Source organism: Lygodium microphyllum, chromosome 19, assembly GCF_053477565.2.
Source record: "Lygodium microphyllum isolate KBCC chromosome 19, Lygodium_microphyllum_v1.1.10, whole genome shotgun sequence".
In the NCBI taxonomy this organism is placed as follows: domain Eukaryota; kingdom Viridiplantae; phylum Streptophyta; class Polypodiopsida; order Schizaeales; family Lygodiaceae; genus Lygodium; species Lygodium microphyllum.
Genome location: NC_141153.1, coordinates 56285831 through 56304854, shown reverse-complemented (window position 1 = coordinate 56304854; position 19024 = coordinate 56285831). Strand labels below are relative to the sequence as shown.

General features: G+C 38.8%; 1 protein-coding gene and 1 long non-coding RNA gene across 7 annotated transcripts in view; one reads left to right on the top strand and one right to left on the bottom strand.

Moving 5' to 3' along the window:
* Positions 1-5475: 5475 nt before the first annotated feature.
* LOC148019902 (uncharacterized) overlaps positions 5476-19024 on the bottom strand; it is a 60479-nt gene continuing 46930 nt past the window's right edge. The window contains exons 7-13 of one of the 5 annotated variants that reach the window (XM_087700090.1): positions 12848-12943; positions 12360-12754; positions 11822-11921; positions 11677-11740; positions 11090-11172; positions 10758-10883; positions 5476-5942 (exon numbers count right to left, since the gene is read on the bottom strand). In XM_087700090.1, the coding sequence (XP_087556216.1) occupies positions 5610-5942; positions 10758-10883; positions 11090-11172; positions 11677-11740; positions 11822-11921; positions 12360-12754; positions 12848-12943 (1197 nt within the window). In that variant the 3' untranslated portion in view covers positions 5476-5609. The remainder of the gene's footprint in view (positions 5943-10757; positions 10884-11089; positions 11173-11676; positions 11741-11821; positions 11922-12359; positions 12755-12847; positions 12944-19024) is intronic. The other 4 variants (XM_087700093.1, XM_087700091.1, XM_087700092.1 and 1 more) reach the window with 4 other exon arrangements.
* The window catches only part of LOC148019901 (uncharacterized), a 57171-nt gene continuing 49709 nt past the window's right edge, over positions 11563-19024 (top strand). The window contains exons 1-2 of one of the 2 annotated variants that reach the window (XR_015694886.1): positions 11563-11949; positions 12299-13066. This is a non-coding gene — a long non-coding RNA (uncharacterized LOC148019901). The remainder of the gene's footprint in view (positions 11950-12298; positions 13067-19024) is intronic. The other variant, XR_015694887.1, reaches the window with a different exon arrangement.

Below are 19024 nucleotides of genomic sequence, written 5' to 3'. Positions count from 1 at the left end.
GTAGTTTTTGTCTATGCACTAGTTACAACTACAATCTAGTCCAAAATATAATAGTCATGTAAGGCATAGAGAAAGAGGCATGGCTCAACCTAAAGGTTATCATGGGCTTGTAGATGCCACCCCCTATACTTCACATAGTCCAATAACCAAAAGCCCCCCAATCCAAGGAAGGTGAGATTAGGTGGATGCTACGTTTCAATGGGCATCCTCTCAAATTATCTCAATTTGTAGCAAAAATTGTTAAACACTATTGTACTCTCTAATCACAAGCCAATGTTAACTAGCCTCTCCCATGATTAACAGCCCATCATCAAATTTGGATGGTTTCATGTTCATCCCTCTCTATTTCAGCTTGAGTCTATATTAATGAATATATCAAATAGATATGGAACATGTATTTCCCCATGTTAGGGAGTCCTACCAAAGCATAGCTTATGGCCACTAAACAATCATAGACTTTTTAAAGCAAGGCCAAATGTACCATCACTCATGTCAAACAATAAAGGAGGGTCAAAGCCGATGAAGAAGTAGGTGTCCTAGAGATGAAGATAGAGTAGGGAGAAGACTACCTCCAAGATGAGCTAATTAAAGCCAAAGCTTCTCTTAGAAGAGAGGAGATAATAAAATCAAAGAGTCCTTAAATCTACTTTAGGGATTAGTGGTCCATTAGAGAGGATAAGATATCCAAAGAGATGTTTTAGACTCTCAAATAGAAATAGAAAAAAGGCAACTTGTCAATGGTAAGGAAAAAGGATGGCTCACTAGCTACATCCCTTGAAGAAAATCTGTCTAGCCACAAGTACTTCTTTGACATATTTAGCAAGATCACCCCCCCAAGCAAAATACAACAAGGCAAAAGACTTTATGTGTAGAAAGAAGGTGGTCCCCACAAAAATAGCCCACCTTTTGGACTTTGACATTATTGAATTAGAACTAGCAGACATGGTTGACTTGTTGGCAAAGGGCAAGTCTCTTGGATTGGATGAACTACCAAACCAGTTCTTCTAGTATTACAAAGATACTCTTCTCCTCCATCTGATCTCAATTTGGAAAGTGGCCGTGCATTATGGTGCCATCCCTATTATAATTAATGAAGAGGTAGTAAAACTAATACATAAAAAATACAACATTGGGAATTGAAGGCCGATATGTCTTATGTGAGTGCTTACAAAATCTTCTCCAAAAAAATAGCTACTCATCTCACTATTCATCTTGAGAAGTGAATCTATAGAGAACAAAAAGGCTTTGTAAAAATGGAGATATATCTTGGATGCAATTATAAGCTTATGGGAAGGACTATAGTTTGCATAGAAATCAAATCAAGATTATGCATTTTTGAAGATAGGTCTCAATAAAGCATGGGATAAGCAATCATAAGCTTATGGGAAGAACTAGAGTTTGCATAGAAAGCAAATCAAGATTATGTATTTCTCAAGGTAGATTTTGATAAAGCATACAATAGACTTGAGTGGGACTTTATCCTACAATCCCTTTTGGACATGGGGCTAGGAAGACAATTTATCAAATTTGTATTGATCTTGTCTATCAATGCCTCCACTTGAATAATGGTAAATAGAAAATTAATTAACACCTTCTCCCCTAGGTGGTCTATATGTCAAGGTTTCCCTCTAGGTTCCCTCCTTTTAGTTATTGTTGCATATGGGCTAGGTTGTCTAATTGAAGATCAAGTTCAAAAGTCAACATAAAAGGCCTTAGGCTCCCCCACAGAAAAGATCTAGAATTGAACCTATTTGCTAATGATACCAATGCAACCTTGACTATCTAAAGATTTTTATCTAGCCTCAAAATCATAGGTCAATCATCAAAAGACAAGGATTAAAGCTTTCCTCCATACCCCTCTTGCATGGATAAGTGAAGTTGTCCAAGAAAGCAAGATTTTTAGGCTCTTGGGGATTGATTAAAACAAAAATGGCAAAGGGTAATGGATAGGGTGTAAATGACATTTTAAAAATGGAATGGAATACAATAGGGCTTTGCATTCCAAATCGCCATATTAAACCACATCATTGTCTCAACTTGCATATACTTCATGGCTTGCTAGCATCCACCTAAAGCTCATAGTTGGAAAAAATCTTCAATTTTTTTTGGGGGGTGGGGGGGGGCACTCAAACAAATACAAACTCTCAACAATAGCTTGGACAACATGCACTCTACCAAAAAATTTCGGGGGTTGGGGGTGATGAATATCAATACTCCTTTAGATAAATTGACCTAAAAAGGGATAGTAAGATGCATGGAACCTAGAAGAGGATTGGTCCATTCTCTTCTTGAACCTCCTCAAAACTTTTGGTTTGAAGTCATATCTTAGACTCAAGAACCTACCTCTCCACACATGGTTATCTTCTCTAAAGAAAATTTCAGGCCCCAAGGAGGCCTTGCTTTAGTTAGACAAATCTGGGAAGACTGGTAGAAACACAAACCTCTACTTCTATAAAAATCCACAACTAGAGGGCTAAGATTGTTCTCGTTAAACTTTATTAGGATCACTCTCCTTATGGAGCTAGTTAAGGAGGAAGATTATCCCATGGCAACCAAGGTCAAGTATATGAACATGAGGAGATTTATGGAATTTCATAAAGAAAAGATTGTTAGAGGATGAGGAATTGCAACAACAATTTAGGGTTTAATCAAATAGGGTTGCTAATGATTAATAGAGAGATGAAGGCATGCTATCAATCTAATCCTTTCCATATTCAATTGAACATGTAGGTAAGATTAAGAGATTTTGGTTTGCATAGTAAGCTGAAACTTTGACCTCTCTCTAACCTCCAAAGGGACAAAGGATCAATTGTAAGGAAACTAAACAAGAGGTGGATCCGCTTATGGAGCCAAGGGAAATGAAATTACAGGTTCCAACAAAGATGGTCCCCTGTAATCCATCCAAGACTTTGTGCTTAGTATGGTTGATCCTCCACAAGGCTATCTAAACCAATGCTTGGGCAAGGCAAATGGGAGTCAGCAATGAATACTACACTAGATGTCATAAGACTCCCAAAACTATTCCCTCTCTTTTCATTACTTTCCCTAGAAAGAAAGAGAAGTTGGAATTGCCACAGTTAGTCATCTTCCCCCTCCACCCATATAGGTTGTCATGGAAGGAAATTTTAATGGGAGAGGCTAATTGGCTTCCACCCATACTTTGAACATGCATTAGAGGACTCCACTTTTGGAGAAATGATTATGTATTCAAGAGCAATAGTACTCTCAATACTACTAAGCTAAAATCAAATTTATGTTTTAGGTTTTTAAGAGGTTGATCTCATTGTTGCAAAGGAGTCATCCAAGGAAGCAACTAGACAAACTAATTTCAACAACAAAGAAAGAGAAGAGAGTGGATGCCATTTTAAGAAGAGGTCGCTACCATATTGGTCATAATGCACCACTCTACAAATAGAGGGTTCCCATCTCTACTCCCACCGAACCATATAGGGGTCTCCCCCCCAAGTAGTATCTTCCTATATCCAGGTTCTATGTTTGCTAATCAAGCACAAAGCCTCCCCTTGTGTAAATCATCCCATCTATATCTAGGCTCTATGTTTGCTAATCAAGCACAAAGCCTCCCGTTATGTAAATCATACCCTCTATATCACCTCCTCGATCCTACTAGGATGATATACTTAGAAGACATATTGAAATCCCACCCTCTAGAGTGGTGTTAAGAAATCCCCATTGTGGGAGTATATGGGACGTGCCCCTAACACTCTAATATATTACACATTTTTCATGGTACAAATAATGTGTTCATAAAAACTGAGAGAGAGAGAGAGAGAGAGAGAGAGAGAGAGAGAGAGAGAGAGAGAGAGAGAGAGAGAGAGAGAGAGAGAGAGAGAGAGAGAGAGAGAGAGGAGAGGGGGAGGGGGAGAGGGAGGGAGGGAGGGAGGGAGGGAGACAAGAAAAAGGTTATATACATGTATGTGTGTGTGTGCATGAGGGGAGGAGAGAGAGAGAGAGAGAGAGAGAGAGAGAGAGAGAGAGAGAGAGAGAGAGAGAGAGAGAGAGAGAGAGAGAGAGGTAGGGTTATGTGGGTGAACTTTTCTTCCCTTGTTAGGTTGCTTTGCAACACTATAGCTTCATAGTGGAAAGTTGCTACTCCTAGCATTCCTTGGACATGAAGCATGAAAATTAGATGCTTAAAGCTAAGGAGTATTGGAAATCATATGATGGGAATTCAATTGAAGATACTTTTTAGTAGAAATACCAAAAGTGTGAAAGGCTATTTCCTATACCTAGGTTTATTTCAAGTTGTTGAAGATATGCATGATAAGGCTATCTACACAAGGTAAGTTAATAAACTACAACATGTCTTATTTTGTGACATTGTTATTACATGATTATTTTCCATTCAAATTGGGAATCCAAGAGAACTAGGATGCTCTAGATAAAAGTACAAGATGGTTGTCCCGCCACGAAAAATTGTCAATTCACCTCAAAGGCTACATGATAAGCTAGTATACAACTGTACAATTACATGATTAGTTAGTATAGAACTAAGTGCTCCTTAGGATCAAGAGGAGAACAAATTTAACTTATTGAAATATACTTAGAGGTCTAGATGCAAAACATTTTTGGAAGCTAGGATTTAGATTGTTTAAGCCAATCTCATCATGTCATGAAATATTTGATCTTAGTGCAAATACTACATTTGAAAACATCATGCTCAAATAGCACTTTAATAAGGTGATCCTAAGTCAAATAAGTAATATGATAACCTTAAGCATTATAACCAAAAGGTACACTTACAGTTATAGTATCTTTTCTAATCACTAGGTAGGAATAGGTTGAGTGGGTTATAGGGTAAATACCTAAGAGGTCCAATTAAAGTTCCTTGTTAGACATCTTTTGGTTAAGAACAAAAGGCCCTTCTTACAATGACTAACATTTTTCTGTTGTGCAACAACATTTTTTGGGGAGCTAAAATATTAAATGATTGGAAATTTATGAAAGGCAATGACTTTACATGTCCTAGATGAGGGTTGATTGGGTGCTCTACAAATTTACTTAAGGTGAGGTAAGGGGATTTATCATGTTTAGAGAGAGAGAGAGAGAGAGAGAGAGAGAGAGAGAGAGAGAGGTATGGATGGGATGAACATGTATTGATTGATGCTTTGAATCGATGAAAATCGCTTATCCAACATCCAATCATCACATTGAAGAGTTGGATGGTTGGACTTTGGGGATATCCAGCAAAGAAGATCTTCAATATAGTACCTATGTGGCAAGCACATTTTCCTCAAATAGAGAGCATACTCATGAGAAGCAAGAAGTTATGAGATGAAAAAGGCCCTCCATCTTTTGCATGCAAAAATTTATCATACAACTTTTTATCTTGAAATTTCAATCTTTCTCATTTTGTTATCTACTAAAAAAGGATAATAAGTAAATTGGGGATATTATGATGTGTAGACAAGTCCAAGTTCAAATAATTGAATAAAAGTTCAACATTTGTCCATATATAAGGATCATGTTATAAACAATTCAATTGTATTGATTTATTGTGAACTCACATTTGAAAATGAAGTAAGGACCACAAATCGAGTCCCTAAAATTTCAAGCCTTGACAAAGGGTTTGGATAGCTTGTATAGGGATGTTACATGAATGTATTGGAGAATCGAAGGGCTGAAGGGGACATGAAAATATAACGAAACCTAAAGTCGTATGGTGACCATTCAATGCACTTGTTAACCTTGCCATTTGCTTGAAGGATCAGCCTAGTAAATGATGTAGCTGCCTTCTCTTCCATATTTTCACAAATCCAAGTTACTAATTCAGAGGACCTCAAGTTGGCTTCCTTTGCATATGTGTCCAAAATCCATGGTAGTTGGATTTTGCTTCTTCCAATAAGGGTCACATTAGTGTCTAAGAACTCCTGCTTGGCAACTTCTAGTTCTTGATGTATGGCTTTCTTTGTATACACTCGCACCTACAAAATATATTATCCAAAAAGAGTCAAGGCATGTTTTGAATGCGTTATTTCTAGAGAAAGCCACATTTTTGTGGTCACTCATTTGTTTAAAAACTATCATTTCTCATTACATGTTCTTGCCATTTTGTGGCTACTTATTTGTTAAGGAACTATCATTTCTCATTACACATGTCAACACCTAAAATAATGCAAGCAACACTATGGTTGTAGTACATAGTATTGATGGCATTTATCTTCATGGGAAGAACTTTATTTTGACAAAGAGACTTTGTGATAAGGATCATGTTTAAAGCTCAAGAGGCCTTTACTTGGTAAGTGACTTCACAAAACCTGCTATAACCTTATTAAGTGAACATAAAAATAGCATTAAGAAATACAATACATTACATGGTCAAGAAGAGTAGGACCATTGCAACAAATTTATTTTGAATACCATCAATTTACTTGTACATTTAAGGGAATAACTAATCTTCAACAAAAAGCAAGACTTTCATTTGATTGTCCATCTAAAACTTTATGATAAGTTTGCTCATTGGTGAGTCAATAATCTAACCTCTTAGAACATTACCACAATCCTTGTCTCCCATAAGGGAATTCTACGTAGGTTATAAACTTTGTGCAAGTTCTATTGCAAAAATAAATTTATACAACATAGGTATTCATAAACCCTTTTAAGGTATTCTTTAGGTTTTATAGTAACATAAAAAAACCATTGGGTTCATGCTATCTAGAAAATCATTCACTATAGACTACCATTTAGAGATGCAAGTGTTGTATTTTAACAACTTTAGAAAATGTGGTGTACTCATTACCACATGTCTAAATATAAACAAGTACATGTTCTATGCATGCTAAGAGTTGTGCAAATGGTGTATTTATGGTAAATTTAACAAGAAAAAGAACATGATCATTGACATGTGCTCTTTCTAGAGTTATTGTTGTTTAACTATTTATCATGTTTCTTTGTTCAACAACTTTTGAAATTATCTCTAGATCATATAAAGTAAATGGATTGTAATATCTATACTTCTTACTAGCCATTTAATAAGAGTACTCTACCATATGTAAATGTATGAATCTTCTAAAACACTTTTGTATCCTTATGTTCCAATTCCCAAACAACCTTATATTTGTTGTAGGAACACACACAAAGGATTGAGAGTAAGGTTATTGTTGTCAACATCTCTTTAAAAGCTTAAGCTATTAGTCAACTATGAAACATGAGTGGACCTTCAAACCTGCTATCATATGTATATTGATGTCCTTGATAAATTGGCCAAATCTTCTTCACATTTAAACTACCAGAGCATATTATCTTGACCATCAAAATGATTGGAATGTGGTCTAAACTAACATCAATATAAGAGTCCCCCACATCAGCATACCTTGGTGCTTTGAAACACAAGCAAAAGAGGGAGACCATCACTATAAAAGAAGATGAGGAAGGCAATAGACATGATGAAGATGCTACTATTTTTTAGGTATTTAGGAGACATTTGTCATCCATTTTTGGCTAGCCTTTTAACCCACCTTTGATTGGGAGAGGAGAATGGAGATGTTCCTCCAACATGTGGAATCTTTTGTTAATAGTGATATTGCTTTATCCTCATCAAGGTGGCCCTTCACTAAAGATGAGTTGCTCTTTGTGGTTAAGTTGATGAAGAAGGGGTGCGCACTTGGACCAGACGGGTTCCACCAAATAGAGTTCTATCTTGGGTTGTGGGATGTATGTGCAAAGGATCTTTGTAAGATGTTGAACCGGTTTAGAGCATATGGTTGCTTAACAAAGATAGCTAATGAAGGGTTTATTAAATTGATGCCTAAATCATATGAGAGGATGAGATTTGGCCATTGAAGGCCTCTTACTATGCTTAATGTCCTGTATAAGGTCATGTCAAAGGCCTTGGCATACAGAATCAAGTATGTTCTTAGTCGGTCTATGCACAGGAGACAATATGGATTCATTCATGGTTGGCATATTCAAGATGCTATCCTTAGTATCATATTTGGCATTGATCATGCACTTTCCCTCAAGAAGGGCTTCCTACTCCTTAACATGGGTTTGGAAAAAGTCTATGATAGAGTGTGCTGGGAGTTTGTGTTGGTAGTGATTGAGAGAACTAGGTTTGGGAGTTAGTTCTATCATCAGGTCTGTGCCCTGTTTTCTTAATGCCTATGCCATGGTATCTATTAATGGATATGCCTTTAGCAACTTTGCTTTGCATAGAAATATTTGGCAGGGTTGCCCTATTTCATCTCTACTATTTGTAATGGTAACTCACCCCCTCCTATGCTGCATAGATCAGACAGTAAGGGCATAGAAAATCTATCCATTAGTCCTACATGATGGTAGCTACTTTTGCATGCATATGCTTGTGCTGACAACAACTATAATATTGTGCAAGATGATCCAATATTTTTGGGTACACTCCTTGACATTTATGATAGATTCTCTTATTTGTCAAGTTCTAAAATTAGTAATAAATAATTGAGATATTATTCTTATCCTGGAAGGAAAGTCCACAGTGGGTCAAATAGTTGGGGTTCCATGAAATTCCAAAGAGGCAACCTATTAGGTATCTCGGTGTGCCAATTAGTGTTGGCCTAACTCTAAAGGGTTGTCTTGAATGGTTCTACACCGAAATGCAAGACAAAATAAGGCCTAAGCTCCCTTTCACAGCTAGGCTCACTAGTCGATTAGTACTTTTGAAAATGGTTTTATCTCCAATGATGATCTTCACAGCTTCTATCTTCCCATTTGCTAAGGAAAATTGGGACAAATTTGAGGCCCTATTCAAGAAGGTGCTATGGTCTCATGGTGAGGCGGCCAAAGGATGGCCTGCAATTCCATAGGATCAGGTAATTGTCTTAGTTGGACAAGGTGGTTTGGGATTGGAACTCCTTAAAGAGAGAATCGTGAGATTCTCAGTCTCATTGTTAAAGAGTATAATTGAGGCATAGCCTTGGTCCATTTTGATTATAAATTGGATTTCAAGATCTAAAATCTATGATAAGGTCTGGTCAAATGCTAAATGGGTTGATATATTGTTTTCTAGTGCCCAAGTTACTGTGCAGGTCTCCAATGCTACCAATCAGATTATATCGGCATGGCGATCAATAATTTGTTTATTTAAACGGAGAGGAGGGGACAATGGAAAAGAAGATGCTTCTCTGTCCATGAATATTTGGCTATCGCCATTTGTGTATGGCATTGATTTTATTCCAGCTCATTAGAATCCTCAATTGAGCTTTATAATTCAATGTAAGGGGTTCGAATGCTGGTGTCCTAGGAACAATATTGCTTTTGGGCAGTATAAAGTGATGTATGCATCCCTTGCTAACCTTTGTAATAGCATACTTGTAGATGCTATTCATATGCTTAAGAAAATGTCTATGATTGATAATGCTCTCAAGCTAGTTGTCAAGCTCTTAAAAGGGTTGAAAGCTTAGAGCCATTCCTAGATGGGACGATGTAAATACTTCACTTTCTAATATCATCAACCTTGCATTGTTTTAAAAAAAGCTATGAAACATAGTAATGTATAATCCATTGTCAACATTTCTATACAATGTCAATCTATTACATTGAAAAGTATAACATTCTAAACATCACAAGAATGACACGAGAGTATGATACAATTTAGGTAGGTCATTTCTTATCTTTATAGGACACAGATTAGCCAATCCACATGGTTATTCATGCAAGAGTAGTGTAAGGTTTTCATTTTGGTTTCATTGTCAAGATAATGTAAGGAATTTGCCTCATTGTCCCCTCTTAACTTTCATTAGTAATGTCTTTCCTATTATAAGTATTTCTAAAAGATGAGATTTCAAATTTTATTACTTCATCATAAATGCTGCCTTACATCTTCTTGTCACTTTATAGACTTAGTGCTTGGCTCAAGCATGATCTTAAAGCCTCATGAGTAAAGCCTAGCCACATCAATGCGATGCTATAAATACTTACTCTTTTGATAACATAATATTCACATTACAAAAAACAAAGTATGATCTATCTCTGTCACCTTAAGAGCCATTTGTTTTGTGCTCTATAGTGGGTTTTTAAATATTAAGTATTGTACGATAATTTTAAAGCTAAGTGAAATAGGTTATGCTATTCTTCTTAATGTAAAACACACTATTTTTGACATTCATACTTGAATATTCAGTTTCGAGTGCATATTCAATCTAAAACCTACAAACATCCCTAAAAAAACAATTGAAAACTTTAGGGATGTGCTTTAGATCTAGCCCATTAAGTATGATAGAGTAGTTAAATGCCCATAGCCTAAGCATATCTTTATGGTAGAATTGCTGGATTTAACAATTTTAAAAGCGTTTTAAGTGTGCAATAGTATAAATGGCTTAAACTTCATTTCATCCTTATAAAGAGTGCAATAACACAACTCTAAGTACCATTTCTTCACTTTAATGTTATGTATATGGTTATTATGATTGCATTCAAGGGCCCATAAAGAATACAATGTACTCATGAAAGGCAATGAAATAGTAAGTCTTGACACTACAATTTCCTTGTTAAAGAAGTTCCAAGTCCTAAACACTACTTTGTAAGTCAAAGGGATAGAAATGGACTTGAAATATGGCACTCCACATGGATTTATAGTAGCTAGCATTGTAATGCAAGTGTAGAAATGCATCAAATTCTCTTAAATATTGGCCTTCAAATGCCAAAGTACCAATGAGAACTCTCATTTTTTGAGCCACACCCTTAAAAGAGATCAAAAGTGTTTATGAAAAGAAGCTAATGCAATAAAAAGGAACACATAAGTAATAGAGGGATGAATTGCTTACCATGGGATCCGATCGACCTCCACAACACAAAGCAAAGCATAACAAAGGTTCTGGGTGATCAATGGCATACTTTTGGCGGTCATCGCTCTTTAGTTTTGATGTTGGAGAGAGGATTACTTGGAGCCACTACATAAGCAAATGACATATCTACTTGAGACATACTACCTCATCTATCAATAGAAAACACATGCTTGCTATGCCCATATACGCAAAAACACAAGCACACACTTGGGATACATGCGTATGTATTGCACAAGTACACGTTCACACATATAATACAAAAGGGCATAATCACACATGCACATACAAAAGCATTGAACATGTAAGCACACCTTTGCTGGGCGGCTACAACGACACTTGAGAATGGTTTGTTGGATGGTTTGTGCATTCACAGAATGCCCACCAACCTTATATGCTGCCTGTATCAATATACATACATCTCGTGAGATCTACATGAAAAAAGATACAATGTTCGAAGCAATGAAACATTGCATGTAGTTCCTTTTTTAAAACCATTTACTTTTTGTTGTGAGATTTTCTATCGACAAAAGATATTACTGACAATGTAGTTCCAATGGAGTTCATGTTGTGGAGCATTGATGCATGCTAGTTTTTCTTTTTCTCTTGTGCTAATCTCAATAGTTTTGTAATGCACTTTTTTGCCTAATGGCTATATATTTTAATGGGATTTTGCCTAAATACCATCTTGAAGGATGGCAGGTGCTTCGGAGATGCTAGTTTTTCTTTTTATCTTGTGCTAATCTCAATAGTTTTGTAATGCATTTTTTGCCCAATAGCTATATATTTTAACAGGATTCTGCCTGAATACCATCTCGAAGGATGGCAGGTGCTTCGGAGATGACTTTTAAGGGAACCTTTGAAACATGCGGGAGATGACATGAGGAAAGGACTTCAACACTTGCCTTTTGCAGCAAAGCTACGCGTTTGAGATGGTTCCGCGGGATCCCATACGCAAGATATGCCTGCAAACAAGTGCTTCAAAGCTTTGTGATGCCGCACATGGCGCAAGAAACAGGTTTTGTCACGGAGGCTCAGTGCCTTACATGCATCATAAGGGCGTTGTGAACGTTGATCCAGAATGCTAGCTTCTCTTCGTGTGTCATCCCGCTCGGGTCCACCTTCTCCAGCTGCTGCACCATAGACCTTCAACAACACGGCATTATCCAAGATGGTAAGCAACTTGTCTGCATTGGACAATAAGCACCAGAGAGAGAGAAAGAGAGATCTGTTTGCGCTTGATAATGTATCGGAAACGGTTTCAATGAGTTCGTATGACCAGATAATCCATCAAACTGTTAGATCTCTATACGATAAGACAATGCGGCAGTGACGGTTGAGATAATGCAGCAATAATTGTTCCAAGCATTTGTTTCAACCAATGTTTTCTGACATGTTTGGTTTAGCAAGACCTTATACCCATGGCACTCAACTGGATTCTTAAAAATCCATGTCTTACTTTGTATTTAGTGATTTGTGCTCCTTTGGCTCAGTTTCATCACTTTCTGTGAACAAATATGCAGCAAGTCTGCTGCTTCCTTTGCTTCAAAACAAATGGAAGAATGAATTCATGACTTCACTTACCGAAATGTACGGAGCATTCGAGCAGCATATGTCAATCTATCATTGTCAACACTTATCCACTCAACTGTAAAGGACGAGTGCCATGCTCCCTCAACATCTTGGTTTCTCAGCGAGAAAGGAACTTCCCAAGAGCCATCACTCTTCCATTGTAAAGTGCATCCTTCGTTTGAAAATCTGTGTGTGGTAAAAGTACTTGCTGATGAGGATGAAGAGGAAGAGGACATGATGCCCTCAATGTGAGGGAGTGGTGGTTCGGCAAGTCTGCAATAGATAGCAGCCATACAACAAACTAGGTCTTCTGATAACTTGTTGGGTGTCGGCATGATCAAATCTACAACTAAAGGACTTTGACTTCTAAAAACTTTTTCCCCATAAAGGTCATGGCAAGGTGTTCCCTGCAGCAAAAGGACACGCAATTATTTGCTGGGATCATAAAAGTGAATTCCTTATGGAGATGAAGTTAGATCTGGGAAAGGAAACAGGCCTACTTCAAGAACAGCATGAAGATCAACCTCTCTTGATATGTCAAAGCTGATGTCACGTTGTGCTCCTTGAGCAGCTCGAATATTGCGCATTGGAGTTTCCTGTACATCAGAACCATTAGTAATCAAAAGAAATATTGCTGTTGATATTGAGAAGTTGGAACACACCAATTCAAAATAATACAATGATGCATTTGATCCCTGATTTGTCATTTTGGCACAGAGGTAAACATTGCCATCTATAGAAACTTCAAAAGTAAAAAATAATTTGTTTTTTGGGCTTGCTTTCACATGGATTGTAGTAGTTTTTTAAGAAGATGCGAGGATTTCATGTGAAAAACCTTCACAATGCCTAGTAAGTACTTTGTTAATTTATGCCCAAGTAATGTTAAAGCTCATGCATGCTTACACATACTTTTGATGTGCTATATCAACATGTCTACCTATTATGCAATACATTTTTTGAATTTGTTGCTAATCTATAGACTAGCAATCATCTCAAGTCATGGTGCAACCTAGTCATAGAACTAGACTTGAGCTAGGGTGGCTGTGAGTTTTTATGGTTTCCTTAGAATTTATTGCGGTCAATCTTGTAGTATCCATCCTAGATGTCCAAGGATGTAACAATTCATTCCTGTCCAATAGCCAGTGGCTCTTGAGGGAACGGGCTGAGGGGGGTGGCGATGCGTATCGTCCATCGGAGACGAATCTCGAGTGGAGTAACCACTAGTCAGAGCAGAGGTTGATGAAAAAAAGTGCTGAAAACACAAAAACGACCTGATATAGATGATGGAAGCTAATCATTGACAACAGTGGGAAGTTGGGCGATAGTTGTAGACCACTTCGCAAAACAATCACTAGGGGGTGAACAACTAGTCGAAGAGGGTTGATTGTTGGACTGCAAGACAAGGATGGTAGAGTGAGAAACCTACACAAAAGGATAGGTTGAATGATGGGCAGCTTGTCTATTTATAGATGTTGATGGACTCTCCCAAATTAGGTTTTACACAAAAACTTTCTTGAACTGCTCTCCATTTTAGGCTTTTTCATTAATTAAGCATGTTTTGGGGGGTTTTTAAGAGGCTAATCAGCATGTAATGCATTTTTTAGCTCAACATTTCCTCTCAGGCCCAAAGTAGGGCGAGAGAGGAGGACCAACCGAGTTTTATCCCAAGGCATCTCACCCCAAAGCAGCCAGGGCATCGAACAAAGGGTGTACAGTGGTTGCCTAGTGGTCTACCAAGACTATAGAGGTGATGGTTATCTTACTGAGGGAGTCCAAGTAGTTACCCTCTAGAGAGGATAGGGCTTCGGACAAAGGATACTCGTTGGCTTCCCAATGGCCTAGCAAGTCCTGCAAAGGTGAATGGAACCACAATGAATCTCTTTTTCTTTTTCTGGTCAAGTGATTTGATTAGAGATGGTTTGCGGTCGATTAAGTAACTGTGCTTATATAGATTCAACACACCACAAAACAAACAAGCTAAGTGAACCACTTGAGGGTGTCAATAACGAGGAAAAGAGTAATGGAGTAGTGGTGCCATTTTGGCCTCTCCACTAACCACATGTCCAAACCAAGGTTTGAAAGCCCTGTAGCATCCTATCATGCATAGTATGCTACATGGTGAGAATGCTCATGCAGCAGGTGCCACTTGGATAGTGTCCCTCATGGGGAGATTGTTCACTTGCCCAAGCAGCCTTTATAAAGATGATGAAATCATGCAATGCAAAGGAGAAGGTACAACAGGGGGGAAGATCGATGTCGATGACAAATGCCGAATCTTGTAGAATACAATGAAAGGGTAAGAACTCCCTCTAAAACCTTGGATGTCGATGTCGAAGCAGGAAGAGAAGCCTAATGCCAACCCTCGTGTGGTCATGAGAACCATGATGAGGGATGAAGATGAAGATGATGATGAAGCACCATGACTGGAAGAGCAAGGTAGAAGTCATTGCCATGATAGCATCAAGAGATACACTGGACAATCCACCTTGGGAGGTTGTCAAGCACATGACAGACATGTTAGAGCTCCTAATGTCTCAGTTTTTTGACTCAGATTGAGGCTTACAAGCATGAGATGACAGTGCATGACAAACATCAGTGCATGGAAACATGATCGCTAACACCCCCTTAGATCTTATATGTGGCTGAAGGCCGAAGAAGATGCAGATTTGAGGGTGACAAGAAGTGTGCCAATGTTAATGAAGTGTGTTGATGTAGACCGTCAATGAAGAAGCTCCTTTTATGATCATGGAAATTCCTCTCTAAAACACTTGGGCCCAAGGAATCCATTGCTGTATTATTGATATCGTCTCCCTTTGAAAGGTATGGGGGGTACAAGGGAAACAACGAAGGAGAGAGTGGGGGATGGGAAGGAACCTGTGGAATAGATGGTGCACAAGCGGGAACGGGTGTAGCAGTCAACAACTACCTTGGAGGACCTTGCATAAGAGAAGGGGAATGGAGCTTGTAGAGTTTGCTCTTCTACCGACCCATCGCTAAAATAGCTGCGGAAGAAGAAATCTCAATAAACACGGCTTGCTTGGTGAAGACAACCTAGGTACTGTCATGAGGATATGTATTTTTGAAACCTCACTTAACATGGATTAACTTTTAATCACATGATTAAGTAAATGTTGCAATGTGAGGTGCAATTGGGGTTAGAGTAAATTTATGAGCCTGGGACCTGAGGAAATCATGGGATGTCAAAGGCAAAAGTTGCTATAAGTTATACCACATAGGTACTTGGTGGTATCTGGTGCCAATTGTTGGCCTAGGTTATTCATTTGGCCATAAGTGTCAGTTGGTGACACTAGAGAAGTGACACTTAATGGTACCTAACACCAATCTGATGGTCAAAGATGGCACAGAGACACTCAAGAATGAAAGTTGCTTGGCCAATTTAATTATTTGCCAATCAGATTATTTTTTAGGGCACTGAAATAATTATTAGATTAATTTTTAATATTTAAAGACTGAAAATTAATATTTAATTATGACTAATGCTGAAAAGACCATTTGGGAAGGCTGCCACTTGTCAAAAATGGCCATGCAAGACTAAAAAAACGTCTTTAGAGACTGGAGAGAGGCATTTTTAGTGGATTCAGCTTGCAAGAGAGAGGGGGCAGATGTTGCTGGTCTGATTTGCAGCCATTGAAGGACCTTCTAAGGCAGCCAAGGGCAGAAGAAGGCCAATCAACAGCAGGTGACAGCATCTACAGGCTGTTGAAACAGGGCAACAGTAGTAAATGACTGATTTTCTTCAACTCTTTGCATCTACAAGCTCTTATGGTAGGGCAGTAGCTGCATTTTTCAGTCATTCTTCGCGACAAAACTCTGAATTTTCTCTCTCATCTCCTAGCCATTTCACAGCCTTGCTCCAAAGATCTCAGCATTTGGACCCTTGGAGGTTGAGAAAACCCTAATTTACAGCAGAAATTAGGGTTTAGCAGCAGCCTTGGGAAGCGTGCCAAAAATTGGGAGCTCCAAGACTTGGATTCAATAGGGTTGAAGGTGAATTTCAGCTAAACTTAGGTGGAGGACTAGCCAGCCATTGAATTTGGGGCATTTCCATTGTCTATGAAGTGGGTGAAGGCCAATTAAGTGCTCGAATCAAGGGGCAAATCAGATTGAAGACTTGCTTGTCACTTTGGACAGCAAGGGGAGTTTGGACTGCAAAGGGGATCGGGAGAATCCCATTGTAAATCAACTTTTTCTTCAATAAAGCTAAAGAAATTCCGAAAGGAGTGCCAATTTTGGGGCCAATTGGATGTGCATTGTCCAAGATCAGTAGGTAAATTTGTATTTTTAGATTTGCATTTATTATTTGCTGCTGTAGTTAAGTTGTAATTAGGGATTTACCACACATCCACAGAAGGAAGGCTGGTTATAGGTACCAAGTTGAGTAAGGCCATAAATTGAGAGAAGTGGAAAGCCCAAGTTTGGAATATGTAGGACTTTTAAAATGGAGCTAGAGGAATGGTTTGGCAATAATAGCAAAGTGCCATCACCACTAACAGGCACCAAATAATTGTCACCAACATTGACTAAATCCTTAGATGGACGAATATCCTATAGCATATCACCTCATGGAGTCATATGACTCGAAGCGCCACTATCAATGAGCCAAGGGCTCTCTAAAGATGAGTTAACCATTGAAGAAGACGACTCCAACACATGGATATGAAGGAGCACGGAGTCATGGGTAATAGTTGTTGTAGAGGTAGAGGAAGGCGTGGATGACATGGTTCCATCCTTTGCTCTTGGACGAAGGTGAGGGTACTTCTTTAAATACTTCTCTTTGGAATGTGTCCCCTTTCCACAATGTGGGTATCAAGGCTTCTCTGAATTTGAGTTAGAGCTTGAGGAATGCTCGTTTCTCCTTCTTGGGCTTGGCCTTTGGGTTCTTCTTCTCCTCCTTCCCCCTTCCCGTACGGGCAAGTAAAAGCTTTTGTGGAGTTGGATCCATTGGCTACCTCTTTTAGATGCTCATCATGCTCCAAGACAAGTGGGGCAAGCTCCCCTCCATAGAAGTCTCATGGGTCCTTAATGTAAGAAGGTTAGTGTAGAAGATATCATATTTTGGAGAGGGCAATTGAGTCAAAAGAATCATGGTCATATCCGCCCAAGAGGTGATCTTGTTGAGGGAAGAAAGCTCATTCCTCACTCTCTCTAATTTATTGATGTGATCCTTCATGGAAGGAGAGTCATCAATAGCGAGCATTCATAATTTCTTCTCAAGAATAATTTGGTGGGCAAATGTCTTCTAATGGTGCAAAGAAGCAAGCTTTGTCCACACTTCCACTACTTGCCGCAACTTGTGTACATACATTATGATAGAATCTTATAAGCTCGTAAAGAGGAAAGTTTGAGCTCTAAAATTGAGATGATTCCATAAGGTTACATGATCCATTGTCGATCCCACTTTGGGATCCTCCACGGGACAGGGAATAGGGTTGGTAACAAACTCCCAAAGATCGAAGGTGTCAAGAAGAGAGACAACAAGAGATGACAAAAGAAATCTGCATTGACTGAAAAGAATGCTGAATACAAAGGAAGGGATTGATTAGTCTTGCACGTAGCTTGAGGCGTCAGTGAGGGCATCGGATCAGACTGAAATGATGATAGCAGCACCGATGGTGATGGTGGCGGAGATGGTGATGGAGACGGAGAATATCCAGCCTATTGTCCACACTAGAGATGGAGAAGACTGCAGCCACCTGATGGAGCACGTGTGAAGTAGAGGAATGAATGATCTACCAACTAGTGGGCACAACTATAAATAGCCTAAAATGCTGAAAATTGGTTAACCAACAATAAATAGGGCCATAAATGCTGTCCAACCTGCATAAAAATACTGATGTGGCATCAAACTGTTGATGATTGCTGATGTGGTAGTAATAAATGCTGGGATTGTGAAGATATGCTAGGGTTTGCACTGAGGAAACACAACATGTACATCCAAGATTGAAACACAAAGACTTAGACAGAGACAAGCAAAACTCAAACCCTGAACGCAAAACTCAAAAACTCAAAACTCAAACACAGAAACAAACATAGAGAGAAGAAACTCTAAAGCGAATGAATGTTGTAAATGAATGTAAGGGTGTACAAAATGCCCAAGGGCAAAGCAATGTAGTGTTGGAGAATGACATTCATTGGAGATGGATCCCAAGTGTAGTAACCATCAGTCGGAGATGAGAGAGTGCTGAATAATGAAGGGCAGCAAGCTGCTCACCAAAACACAATAGTCCGAGGGTGAAATCTAGTTAACATAGCAGTGTACCACCAGAGGAAGGCTGAAAACCGATCACTCGAGGCAAAGAACTGTTAGGCCACAACAAGAGAGGTGTTTGCTGATGTAGACAGCCTGTTGGACAGCAAAAGCGCAGGTATTGCAACATCGCCTGGTAGGAGAGATGGTAGCAGCTTGTTGCCTATCTCCAGGTGTTGAAAATCAAGCTGATCAGGTGCTATGAAAATGTAGTAGATGGAGAGCTCCAAAGAGTAGGGCGATGATTGAAAACAGCTTGCCTAGAGCTAGATAGTGATGGGCTGCAGTAGGTGATGGCTGGATAGTAGATGGTAGCCGTTACAATAGGAGTGGTAGTGCTAGGAGATGGAGGTGTGTAATGGGGGTAGGGTGGATAAGGGGGATAAGGTGGGGGAGTAGAGTATATTGA